The following is a 13048-nucleotide window of genomic DNA, read 5'->3' as shown; positions in this document are numbered from 1 at the left end:
ACGTCACGAATTCGTTCCCTCCCTCCTTCTCCCCTTAGAAAGATGGCGGCGCACGTGAGCAGGCTGGGGCCGCAGAGACACGCGCTGCTCAGGGTCGCGCAGAGGAGCAGGGAGAACGGGTAACCACGACAACAGCCAGTAACCATGACGACAGCCAGTAACCACGACGACAGCCAGTAACCACGACGACAGCCAGTAGCCAGCAGCAACCCAGCACCACCACGGGATCACAGGCACCCACCCACCACAGCTACTGCAACCACAACTACCGTACAACAATCTAAATGCAACGACCAACGACACTCAACAGCATTAACAACAATCACGATAATTATACAGCAACCACCCACCACCACCACAGCTTATGCATCCACAACTACCGTATTGTACAACATATAATACAACAACAATCAACATTAACAATCACGATAACCCGCACTACCACCACGAGGTACAGCCACAATCACGTGATCACAGCCACCACCAAACAGCACCACAGTTACTACAAGTACTGTACAGCAACCATAATACAACAACAATCAACATCATTATAATTATAACAGCAAAACATTCCACCACGGGATACAAACACAACTACAATATCGCAGCCACAAGAGCTGCAAACACCGCATCCACCACATCCACTACCACAACAACTAACACCAACCACTCCTACAACAACAACAACACCAGGATTACTTTACAGTTGTACAATAAGCTAACAATCACCTCAGCAACAGCCAGACTTGGGGGTCTGGGTTGAGCCTCCAACAGACAGGACGGATAATAAAGTTAGTGTTCTGGGCTGCGTTAGAGTCTAGGGTCCGGTTTAAGGTTAGGGTTAAAGTGTTATCGGAGTGCGGGTTTAGGGTTCGGTTCTTAGTTACGGTGAAGGACCCGATGCTGACGGTGCTTGTGTCTCCTGTTCCTGTGTCTCGTTGTCCCCGTGTCTACTGTTCCTGTGTCTCCTGTCCCCGTGTCTCCTGTCCCTGTGTCTCCTGTCCCCGTGTCTCCTGTCCCCGTGTCTCCTGTCCCCGTGTCTCCTGTCCCCGTGTCTCCTGTTCCTGTGTCTCGTTGTCCCCGTGTCTCCTGTCCCCGTGTCTCCTGTCCCCGTGTCTCCTGTCCCCGTGTCTCCTGTCCCCGTGTCTCCTGTCCCCGTGTCTCCTGTCCCCGTGTCTCCTGTCCCCGTGTCTCCTGTCCCCGTGTCTCCTGTTCCCGTGTCTCCTGTTCCTGTGTCTCGTCCCCGTGTCTCCTGTCCCCGTGTCTCCTGTCCCCGTGTCTCCTGTCCCCGTGTCTCCTGTCCCCGTGTCTCCTGTTCCCGTGTCTCCTCCCCGTGTCTCCTGTCCCCGTGTCTCCTGTCCCCGTGTCTCCTGTCCCCGTGTCTCCTGTCCCCGTGTCTCCTGTCCCCGTGTCTCCTGTTCCTGTGTCTCCTGTTCCTGTGTCTCGTCCCCGTGTCTCCTGTCCCCGTGTCTCCTGTCCCCGTGTCTCGTTGTCCCCGTGAGCAGGTTCTGCACGAGCGTCGCCCGTGCCCAGCAGCAGGTGGCTGCAGAGACGCGATCAGGTGACGTTGGCAGTGTCCCCAAGATGATGATGGTGGTGGTGATGTTGGCAGTGGTTGGTGATGTAGGCAGTGGTTGGTGATGTAGGCAGTGGTTGGTGATGTTGGCAGTGGTTGGTGGTGATGGCAGTGGTTGGTGATGGTGGCAGTGGTTGGTGATGGTGGCAGTGGTTGGTGATGGTGGCAGTGGTTGGTGATGGTGGCAATGGTTGGTGATGGTGGCAGTGGTTGGTGATGGTGGCAGTGGTTGGTGATGGTGGCAGTGGTTGGTGATATTGGCAGTGGTTGGTGATAGTGGCAGTGGTTGGTGATGGTGATGGCAGTGGTTGGTGATGGTGGCAGTGGTTGGTGATAGTGGCAGTGGTTGGTGATGGTGATGGCAGTGGTTGGTGATGGTGGCAGTGGTTGGTGATGTTGGCAGTGGTTGGTGATGTTGGCAGTGGTTGGTGATGTTGGCAGTGGTTGGTGATGTTGGCAGTGGTTGGTGATGTTGGCAGTGGTTGGTGATAGTGGCAGTGGTTGGTGATGTTGGCAGTGGTTGGTGATGTTGGCAGTGGTTGGTGATGTTGGCAGTGGTTGGTGATGATGGCAGTGGTTGGTGATGTTGGCAGTGGTTGGTGATGTTGGCAGTGGTTGGTGATAGTGGCAGTGGTTGGTGATGGTGATGGCAGTGGTTGGTGATGGTGGCAGTGGTTGGTGATAGTGGCAGTGGTTGGTGATGGTGATGGCAGTGGTTGGTGATGGTGGCAGTGGTTGGTGATGTTGGCAGTGGTTGGTGATGTTGGCAGTGGTTGGTGATGTTGGCAGTGGTTGGTGATGTTGGCAGTGGTTGGTGATGTTGGCAGTGGTTGGTGATGATGGCAGTGGTTGGTGATATTGGCAGTGGTTGGTGGTGGTGATGGCAGTGGTTGGTGATGGTGGCAGTGGTTGGTGATGGTGGCAGTGGTTGGTGATGGTGGCGGTGGTTAGTGATGGTGGCAATGGTTGGTGTTGTTGGCAGTGGTTGGTGATGGTGGCAGTGGTTGGTGATGGTGGCAGTGGTTGGTGATGGTGGCAGTGGTTGGTGATGATGGCAGTGGTTGGTGATGGTGGAAGTGGTTGGTGATGGTGGCAGTGGTTGGTGATCGTGGCAGTGGTTGGTGATGATGGCAGTGGTTGGTGATGGTGGCAGTGGTTGGTGATGGTGGCAGTGGTTGGTGATGTTGGCAGTGGTTGGTGATGGTGGCAGTGGTTGGTGATGTTGGCAGTGGTTGGTGATGGTGGCAGTGGTTGGTGATGTTGGCAGTGGTTGGTGATGGTGGCAGTGGTTGGTGGTGGTAGCAGTAGTTGGTGATGGTGGCAGTGGTTGGTGATGTTGGTAGTGGTTGGTGATGGTGGCAGTGGTTGGTGATGTTGGCAGTGGTTGGTGATGATGGCAGTGGTTGGTGATGGTGGCAGTGGTTGGTGATGTTGGCAGTGGTTGGTGATGGTGGCAGTGGTTGGTGATGGTGATGGCAGTGGTTGGTGATGGTGGCAGTGGTTGGTGATGGTGGCAGTGGTTGGTGATGTTGGCAGTGGTTGTTGATGTTGGCAGTGGTTGGTGATGGTGGCAGTGGTTGGTGATGTTGGCAGTGGTTGGTGATGATGGCAGTGGTTGGTGATGGTGGCAGTGGTTGGTGATGTTGGCAGTGGTTGGTGATGTTGGCAGTGGTTGGTGATGTTGACAGTGGTTGGTGATGGTGATGGCAGTGGTTGGTGATGTTGGCAGTGGTTGGTGATGTTGGCAGTGGTTGGTGATGGCAGTGGTTGGTGATGGTGGCAGTGGTTGGTGATGATGGCAGTGGTTGGTGATGGTGGCAGTGGTGGTGATGTTGGCAGTGGTTGGTGATGTTTGCAGTGGTTGGTGATGGTGGCAGTGGTTGGTGATGGTGGCAGTGGTTGGTGATGATGGCAGTGGTTGGTGATGGTGGCAGTGGTTGGTGATGGTGGCAGTGGTTGGTGATGATGACAGTGGTGGTGATGGTGGCAGTGGTTGGTGGTGGTGGCAGTGGTTGGTGATGGTGGCAGTGGTTGGTGATGGTGGCAGTGGTTGGTGATGTTAGCAGTGGTTGGTGATGTTGGCAGTGGTTGGTGATGGTGGCAGTGGTTGGTGATGTTGGCAGTGGTTGGTGATGGTGGCAGTGGTTGGTGATGGTGGCAGTGGTTGGTGATGTTAGCAGTGGTTGGTGATGGTGGCAGTGGTTGGTGATTTTGGCAGTGGTTGGTGATGTTGGCAGTGGTTGGTGATGTTGGCAGTGGTTGGTGATGGTGACAGTGGTTGGTGGTGGTAGCAGTGGTTGGTGATGGTGGCAGTGGTTGGTGATGTTGGCAGTGGTTGGTGATGGTGGCAGTGGTTGGTGATGTTGGCAGTGGTTGGTGATGGTGGCAGTAGTTGGTGATGTTGGCAGTGGTTGGTGATGGTGGCAGTGGTTGGTGATGGTGGCAGTGATTGGTGATGTTGGCAGTGGTTGGTGGTGATGGCAGTGGTTGGTGGTGGTGATGGCAGTGGTTGGTGATGATGGCAGTGGTTGGTGATGTTGGCAGTGGTTGGTGGTGGTGATGGCAGTGGTTGGTGGTGGTGATTGATGATGGCAGTAGATGTTGATGGTGATTATGGCAGTGGTTGGTGGTGATGGTCAAAAGTCTGTTAAGGCTATATGGGGGATCATTGCCCTGCGTGTGGTCACATAGAGGTGTGCGCGGTGGTAATGTGGGACATTTGTTGGTGGTGTGTGCGCCCGTCTGCTCAGAACCACTCCAAGGTGGAATTGTCATTCCCCGACGGAAAACATGGTTTGTGCCACCCGTCACGCACATATGTGTCACACACACACACACACATGCGCCACACACATGGACACACGCTTCACACACACGCGTCACACACGCGCGTCACGCACACGCGTCACGGACGCACGTTACACACATGCAGACGTCACACACTCGCGTCACGTGTACACCCCCGCTGGTACTCTCAGTCTATGTCACGTGACTCCCTGATGCGCCGTGTGCTGCGGCGTCAAGCGCGGTAAACGGGCATTGCGATGTGATGCCACGTATGTTTCACGTGCCGTGTTGTCGCGTCGTGTTCCCTGTGATACAGGGAGCGCACAGCTGTGCTGAGATGCCTTGCACGCACCGTTACCCCGGTAGGGTCTGCCACACCACCACCACCACCACCAACCCCACTATCGTCACACCTGCACACCCACTGACATTACACATCCCACCACCACCACCACCACCGAGCCCACGGTCACGCCCTTACGTACCTTATGTCGAACTTCTTTCGCACTGTACGCAGACAACCGTGCTAATCGGAGGCGCCCACTCGCTGAGATTACACACACCCTCACCACCACCATCACCCCTGCCCACGCACTGAAAATGTACCCACCACCACCACCACACCTGCCCACCGACTGACATTACACACCCCACCACCATCACCACACCTGCCCACCCACTAACATTACACACCCCACCACCACCACCACCACACTTGCCCACCCACTAACATTACACACCCCACCACCACCACACCTGCCCATCCATTGACATTACACACACACGTACACACACACGTGCACGCGTGCGTGTACGTGCGCGCTGTAGAGATGTCTCCCTGGTTTTGTCGGTGTGTCGTCTCCGCTCAGGACCCAACTGCGTGGCACTACACCCTCCAGGACGACCGCTACCTCACCCCAATCAACATGGCCGAACAGGTGAGGTACCGTGGGTGAGTGAGTGGGTGGGTGAGAGTGTGCGCGAGTGAATGCGAGTTTGTGTCTTACGGAGGTTCGTTCAAGAATGCCAGTATGGAAGTTGGAGGCAGTCGCCAACCAGCAAGGGCGGAGGGCGGAGGAGCGACGCTCGCAACAACGAGCGGAGCGCCGGGTGGCTAAAGCACAGCAAGTTGGCACAGTAGGGGGCACAGGTGGTGCATCAGCCAGTCATCTCAGTCAGTCGACCCGTGGCACCTGGGTCTGCCCCGTGACCTCCTGCCAGCGGGCGTTCGACACTTCACGTGGCCTCAACGTGCACATGTCCTGGCACAAGCGTCGTGGTGACGTCACCGCCACTTAGTGGCGAATGGCGGTTGTTGTAACGTGTGTGTGTGTAACGCGTGTGTGTGTGTAACGCGTGTGTGTGTTGTGTGTTGACAGAAACTCTTTAAGCTGGCTCAGGAGTCGGGGAAGAATGCAGCGAAATACATCGTCAACAACTACCCTCACCTCTTCACTAAGCAGCAGGCGGAACCCCACATTCCAGTAGGACACCTCCTCGCTCCTCCTCACAGCAACTCACACCTCGTCACCTCCTCACTTCACAGCTCCTCATATCTCCCCACGCCTCCTCACAGCTCCTCTCACCTCCTCTCACATCATCACAGCTCCTCACACCTCGTCGCAGCTCCAGCTCCTCACACATCGTCACAGCTCCACACATCTCTTCTCACCTCGTCAAACCTCACAGCTCCACACAGCTTCTAACACCTTATCACACCTCCTTTACACCTCCTCACAGCTCCCTCACAGCTCCTCTCACCCGCTCACACCACAGTTGTTACACCCGCACCTCATACTCACACCTCCACACTGCGCTACAAATCCTGAATCTGATTCCTGGCCACCGCCAACATCAGAACCGGTCCTTGGGCCTCCTTGTAGGTCGACCGGGCCTTAAACAGGCACCTGGTGCCGCGTGTAAAACACCGCCACCGGAGAGAGACAAAGGCGGCCGGGCGCGGCGTTGGCCACGTTCCGCCCCCTCACAGGTGCTACTCGCCGACAGCACTCGCCCCAACAGCCTGTGTGGGCTACGCGGGGGAGCTTTGTCCTTGTGTCTGTGTGTGCGGCAGGGGTTTATGCCACAGCAACTGCGTCCGCTGCGGGAGGGCGCCAGCGTGGAGGCGTTGCAGGAGCTCATCGTGCTGCAGCACGCTCAAGCTGCCACCCTCGTGTACGACTCGCTGGTGCAGGCCGGTGAGTCGCCCGCTCGGCCGCTCGCTCGCTCGGCCGCTCGCTCACGCGCTCGCTCACTTGCTCATTCACCCGTTCGCTCGCATGCTCACCTGATTTCGCTCGCCCGCCCACTCACTCGCTCGCCCACTCACTCGCTGGCTCACTCGCCCGCTCGCCCGCCCGCTCGCTCACCTGCCCACTCGCTCGCCCGTTCGCTTGTTCACTCGCCCGCTCGCCCGCCCGCCCGCTCGCTCACTCGCTACAAGCACCAGCTGTAGTCCCGCGCAAGAGACCCGTCACACGTGGCCGCTTGATGGTCCCAGCCGCTCAACTCTTTAGGTTGCCGCGGGCGCCCTGCGTGTGTGTGCCGTGTTGTTTGTCTGCTTAGGAACGGCCGTTCCCATGGAGACGGCCAACCGCCTGCTGGACCTGCTCTGTTTCTACGGCGACCGGGAGCCAGAGGGCAGCCCCACAACGCTGAAGGAAGAAGCTGCCGGGGTAAGGGGCGACACGGGGTCACAGTGTCACGGGGACACAATAGAGACACGGAGACAGGCTTGTTGGCAATGGGGATACGGAGACAGCAGGGAATGGAGACGGGGAGACACGGAGACACTGGGAAATTGAGGACACGGGAACACGGGAGACACTGGGAAATTGAGACACAAGGACGCAGAGATACTCGGAAATTGAGGACACGGAGACATGGAGACACTGGGAAAGTGAGACACAGGGACAGGGAGACACGGAGACACAGGAGACATGGGCCAGAGCACTGTGCAGTCCTTCATAAGAGCTCGCTAACACCACTTGCCCCAGCGTCCTGTGTGAGCTACACCGGGGGGGGGGGGTGTAATGTTTGTCTGTACTTGTCCGTGCGTCTGCTGTGGTGGCGGGGGGCGGGGGTGGGGGGGGGCGTGGGCGTGTCACCACAGGTCGGGGTGCTCGCCGATCACGAAATGGAGGGAGAGAGCCCCGTGGCGGAGACCGCGGCGGTGGAGGCGGAGGAAGAAGAGGCGGGGGCCGAGGGCGGAGAGAGCGAAGTGGCGGCCGCTGCAGGCCCCGCAGGCCCCACGCCGTTTGCGCAGAGGAGACGGGGCGGCCCGGCCATCCCGGAGCGCACCTGGAGGTGGGGGTGAGGTCCCCCCATTGGGGGGCTCCGTTGGGTTCTCGGTAACCGGGGCGGTGCGAGCATGGACGATGGGTCAGGCAAACACGGTGGCTAGGAGATGTTAACTACCTCGCCCGGTGTGCAGGAGGTCGTGGGTTCGATCCCGACCCCGACGCCTGCTGCTGTGTATTTGGAGTCTGCGGTGTCTCTCTCTCTCTCTCCGTGGTCGTGTGGATTTTTCGCCGGGTCCTACGGTTTTTCCCTCCACGTTCGCAGTATTTGGCTGCTATAAATTTCCGCGTGACGGTGACAAGCCACTTCGTTGAGCTCTCATTTGCGGCCAGGTCGCTTCTGACAAAGAGCTCCTGAGCTCCGTGGGCCTTACCTGCAGAGTGAGTGGCGTCTGTAAGTTCCCTCTCTGCCCCTGTTCTCCGTAAATATCCTCCGGGTTCTCCGGTTTCCTCCCACAGCTGAAAACAAACACCACACACACAACAACAACAACCGCCATTTGCCACTAAGTGGCGGTGACATCACCACGACGCTTGTGCCAGGCCATGTGCACCTTGAGGCCACGAGAAGTGTCGAACGCCCGCAGGCAGTAGGTCACGGGGCAGACCCAGGTGCCACGGGTCGATTGACTGAGATGACCGGCTGATGCACCACCTGTGCCCCCTACTGTGCCAAGTTGCTGTGCTTTAGCCGCCCGGCGCTCCGCTCGTTGTTGTGAGCGTCGCTCCTCCGCCCTCAGTTGTTGTTGGAAGGCGACTGCCTCCAACTGCCCAGTAGCATCCTTCACGAGCCTCCTCCACAGAGGCCGATCTTGACACCGCTGGTACCAGTCATCGGCAAGTCCACTCAGCTCCACGTCCTCCTGTACCACGTCACTCCATCTCTTCTCTAGCTCGTGCCGTGCCCGTTTAGCCCCCTCGATCCGGCCGAACAAAAGCTTTTTAGGCATGCGGTGGCTGGGCATGCGGGCTACATGACCCAGCCAACACATCCTTGCCTGTTGGAGGAGCTCACCGATGGGACTTTGCCCAGATCTTTCAAGGATTTGTGAGCTCCTCACAATCCAGCCTGGTTAAACCCAGGATAGATCCTTGGCAGGCCAGTCTAAATGTTTCTAACCGGCGAAGATGTTCCATTAGAAGGAATGACCGTGGCCGAGAAGACCTGAAGCTTCGTGCGGAGCGACAGACCAGGCAGCTTCCACACAGCGTTACGCAACCGATGAAAAGATATTGCCGCTCGACTGATTCGGAGTGAGACCTCCGCTGCCAAACTGGAGCCAGTCATGAGCACACTGCCCAGGTATTGGAAACTCTCCACTCTCTCCACAACTGCCCCATCACCGATTGGGAGTTGTGGGGGTGGAGTGTCCGATGGTACAAAATACCCAGGCAGGTGCTTAGTTTTAGTGGGGCTGATGGTAAGGCCCCACCCCTTAGTGCAGGGGTCGGGAACCTTTTTGACTAAGAGAGCCATGAAAGCAAAAAATTTGGAAATTTATTTCAGTGAGAGCCATATAATATATTTTAAAAGTGAATTCAACTAAATGTCAGTATAATAAGCCTCTGAATTTATTCTTTTAAATAATGTTGTTATAACACTCACCATTAATGCGACTTCTGGTGCTGCATGGATTTGCTGATGTCTTTGTAGTCGGGTTGGTACTTGGTGAGGTTAAGCTTCATGCAAGCGTTGAGGCTTTCATCCGTTAAACGTGATCGTAGGTTGGACTTGATGTTTTTAAGATGTGAGAATGACTGCTCACATGCATACGTAGATCCAAACATGGTCAATACAGCAATACTCACACGCTGCAGTGTGTGGTATGTGACAGGAAGCGCGTTCCAAGTTTTGAGAATCAGCTGGTCTTCGGGTTGGAGTTTTTTCATTTCTGTCCACATGTGCTTGCTCGCCAACTCCGCTTTCTGTCGTGTGATTCTTTCCAAATCTTCATTCAGTGACTTGAACTTATTCACCCACATGTCTGAGGCCTTCAGGTCAGCCACTTCTGCTTCAAAATCTCTGACGGAGACACCAGGGATGTAATTCAGGTCGGCTGTGTTCAGTGAACACTCGTTTGGATGGGTGATGAACTTAAAAAGACGAGTGTGCTCACGAAATTCTCCAAAGCGTGCTTTGAAGGACTGTAGGAGACTGGATGTGCAGCCAGCTAGCTGGTGGAGATCAAGGTTTTGAATGGGCTCACTTGCTGTGCATGCATCTTTAAATTGGCTCAGTTTTTCAAAATGTAGTAAACGACCTGTTTCAAGATCCGTGATGAAAAGCTCCAGCTTGTTTTCAAAAGCAAATACAGCTTGTTGAAGGGATAACACTGTATTTCCAATGCCTTGCATTTTCACGTTGAGCTGGTTCAGATGTTCAGTCAGATCTACGAGATAGTAAAACTTGAGGAGCCACTCGGTGTCGGCTAGCTCAGGATGCCCGACGCCTTTCATTTCAAGGAAAGTCCGGATTTCGTTCAGGCAAGCCGCAAAACGGCTAAGCACCTTCCCTCTTGACAACCAACGCACATTGCTGTGCAAAAGCAGACCAGGATAGTTATTTACAACTTCATCCAGCAGTGTTTTAAACTGGCGATCATTTAAGGCTCGGGCAACAATAAAGTTGATCACACGAATGACCAGCGACATCACTTCGCCAAACTGCCTGTCACACATCTGAGCACAAAGTGCCTCCTGGTGTATAATGCAATGGAAACTTAGGATGGGTCTATTTTCATGTTCACGGAGAAGCGCCACAAATCCTTTGTTTTTCCCCACCATACACGGAGCACCATCAGTACACACTGAGAGAAGTTTATCCATAGGTAGACTTTTTTCTTGAGCAAACTCCATGAAAGACTTGAATAAATCCTCACCTCTTGTGGACCCTTTTAATGGCAGAACAGCAAGACTTTCTTCGCGCAGTGTGTCACCAACAGCATATCTTGCAATCACGCTGAACTGCGACAAATGGCTCACGTCTGTTGACTCATCCAAAGCCAGAGAAAAGAACGGCGCTGCATTTATGTCCTTCACTTGCGTTTCCTCCACTTTGTTTGCCATCACGATGGTACGATCATGAACAGTTCTTGCCGACAGAGGCATGTCTTGTATCCGTTTGATTATCTTGTCTTTGTTCGGAAGATCATCAAAAAGTTCATTGGCTACATCCAGCATGAACGTTTTAGCATACTCGCCATCTGTGAATGGTTTTCCGTTCCTCACTATTGCTAAAGAACCAGCAAAGCTAGCCGAATTATAGTCACCTTGCCGGGTCCATACGCGGAGTTGCTGCTGGCTAGCTTGCACCCTGCTCAGAAGCTCTTGGCACGCTTTCTTTCTGCTGTCTCCCGCAGGGTATTTTGATGCAAAGGTAGCGTGGCGCGTGTCGAAGTGCCGCTTTACATTCGACCGTTTCAACGATGTAATTTTGTCATTGCAAATTAGACACACCGCAGAACCCGCTCTCTCCACAAAGGCGAATTCTTCGGTCCATTCGTCCTGAAATGTACGATACTCGTCGTCTTTTTTTCTTTTCGCCATCTTCTTCGTCGAAGGGTTAGCTTTGAGCTAATGACCGAGCAGACGCAGTCTCAGACTGATTCAAAATGGGGCGTTTACCTGTTTTACCCAGCAACGGCAAACGTAGGCCAGTATCATCCAATTAAAATAATGGACAATTGCTCCTGCAGCCCTGAACAGGACATGCGCAGTGAAAAATCGATGGATGGATTAAAACAAGTGAGAATATTTTGTTTTATCTGCGAGCCATATGCAATCATCAAAAGAGCCACATCTGGCTCGCGAGCCATAGGTTCCCGACCCCTGCCTTAGTGGCACACTCCAGTCTCAGCAGCAGCGTCTCCAACTCCTCCTCTGAATGGGCAGCAATTACCAAATCATCGGCATACATAACGTGGTTGACCAATAGGGAGCCATCCCTGAGGACACACATTCACGTGCACACACGCGCGTGCACATGGCGAGTATGCAGGCCGGGCGTAAAACCGGCCACGCCACCACCCCCCATTACCATGCACGTGGCGCTCCGAGCCCTTAATAGGCGCTCGCTAACTAGCGCTGGCGTCATGCGCGTGGCTGAGCGGGGGCTGCGCTGCGCGTGTGTCCACGGCAGGGAGTGGTGGCGCAGCGGTTAGCGCACTCCGCCACGAGACCGCCCACCCGAGGTTCGATTCCCGCTCGTGACCAATAGCAGAATCACGTAGCCTTGAATGAGTACCTGGCGTGGTGTGTACACATCAGCATTTGGGAGGCAAAGGTCGTGGTGCTGACCACCCACCCCCTCATGGACTGTGACGGCGCTACTCGCTAACGGCACTTGCCCCCGACCGTCTGTCAAGGCTACACGGGGGACCTTTGTCTTTGTAGAGCGGGGAACAACGCGGAGAGGATCTTTAACTCCATGCCGGAGCGGGATGCTCACTCCTACTGCGCCATGATCCAGGGCATGGTAAAGGTGAGTGCACTATCGCACTGATGCACACGCATGAACAACGCACAAAGACATGGAACCCCCGTACAGCCTTAACAGGCTGTAGGGGCAAGTGCTCTTAGCGAGTAGCACCTATGAAGGTCAGCACGGCACACGAGGGGGTGGGTATGCAGCACCACGCCCGGCCGCCTTTGTCTCCCGAGTGGCGATGTTTACACACCGCACCAGGTAATCATTTGAGGCTGAGTCGACCTAGGGGAGGCCCAGGGACCGGTTCAGATAATCGTCACTGGTGTTGGCCGTGAGCAGGAATCGAACTGTGGTCGCCGGGTTCGTAGCACAACGCGCTAACCGCGACACTACCGCACTAACGCAGACGCACTAAGGCCCACATTGATCCCCCCACAAAGATCCCCTGAGTCGACCTAGGGGAGGCCCAGGACCGGTTCAGATAATCGTCGCCGGGTTCGTAGCGCAGTGCACTAACCATTGCGCCACCGCTCCCCATTCTTGCGTGCACATGCGTGCACACGCACGTAATGACGGGCCAGGTACGGCGGAATTACCATCACAAATTAACGGAACCGCGTAATGTACATGAACACGTACAAGATGTACATAAACATTGGCGCTGAACCGTGCACCGTGTACTCTGGATGCAAGCTGTGTCTGCAATTTAGATGTGGATTGTAATTGTAATTAGAGGACGTGTTTCAATTACATGTCATTTAAATGAAATCAAAATTTCACGTGATTTAAATCGCATGCAATTTAACCTCTGTCCACCTCTGTAGTGTACGCACGCAATGTGCACAGATGTGCAAATAGAGACAAATATCCACTTTATAGCCTTAACAGGCTGTTGGGGCAAGTGCTGTTGGTGTGTAGCAGCACCTACGAAGGCCGGCACGGCACACGAGGGGATGGGGG

At 55.0% G+C, this 13048-nt stretch overlaps 1 protein-coding gene across 1 annotated transcript in view; it reads left to right on the top strand.

Annotated features, from left to right (window-relative positions):
• Nucleotides 1-7: 7 nt before the first annotated feature.
• The window catches only part of PTCD3 (pentatricopeptide repeat domain 3), a 54585-nt gene continuing 41544 nt past the window's right edge, over nucleotides 8-13048 (top strand). The window contains exons 1-10 of the mRNA XM_032970063.2: nucleotides 8-119; nucleotides 1506-1561; nucleotides 4327-4369; nucleotides 4680-4725; nucleotides 5233-5301; nucleotides 5743-5847; nucleotides 6438-6561; nucleotides 6929-7038; nucleotides 7476-7669; nucleotides 12055-12142. Of these exons, the coding sequence (XP_032825954.2) occupies nucleotides 43-119; nucleotides 1506-1561; nucleotides 4327-4369; nucleotides 4680-4725; nucleotides 5233-5301; nucleotides 5743-5847; nucleotides 6438-6561; nucleotides 6929-7038; nucleotides 7476-7669; nucleotides 12055-12142 (912 nt within the window). The 5' untranslated portion in view covers nucleotides 8-42. The remainder of the gene's footprint in view (nucleotides 120-1505; nucleotides 1562-4326; nucleotides 4370-4679; nucleotides 4726-5232; nucleotides 5302-5742; nucleotides 5848-6437; nucleotides 6562-6928; nucleotides 7039-7475; nucleotides 7670-12054; nucleotides 12143-13048) is intronic.

This window comes from Petromyzon marinus, chromosome 43 (genome assembly GCF_048934315.1).
Source record: "Petromyzon marinus isolate PM22_M1 ecotype Great Lakes invasive population chromosome 43, UKy_Petmar_22M1.pri1.0, whole genome shotgun sequence".
In the NCBI taxonomy this organism is placed as follows: domain Eukaryota; kingdom Metazoa; phylum Chordata; class Hyperoartia; order Petromyzontiformes; family Petromyzontidae; genus Petromyzon; species Petromyzon marinus.
This window is presented reverse-complemented; position numbering and strand designations above follow the sequence as displayed.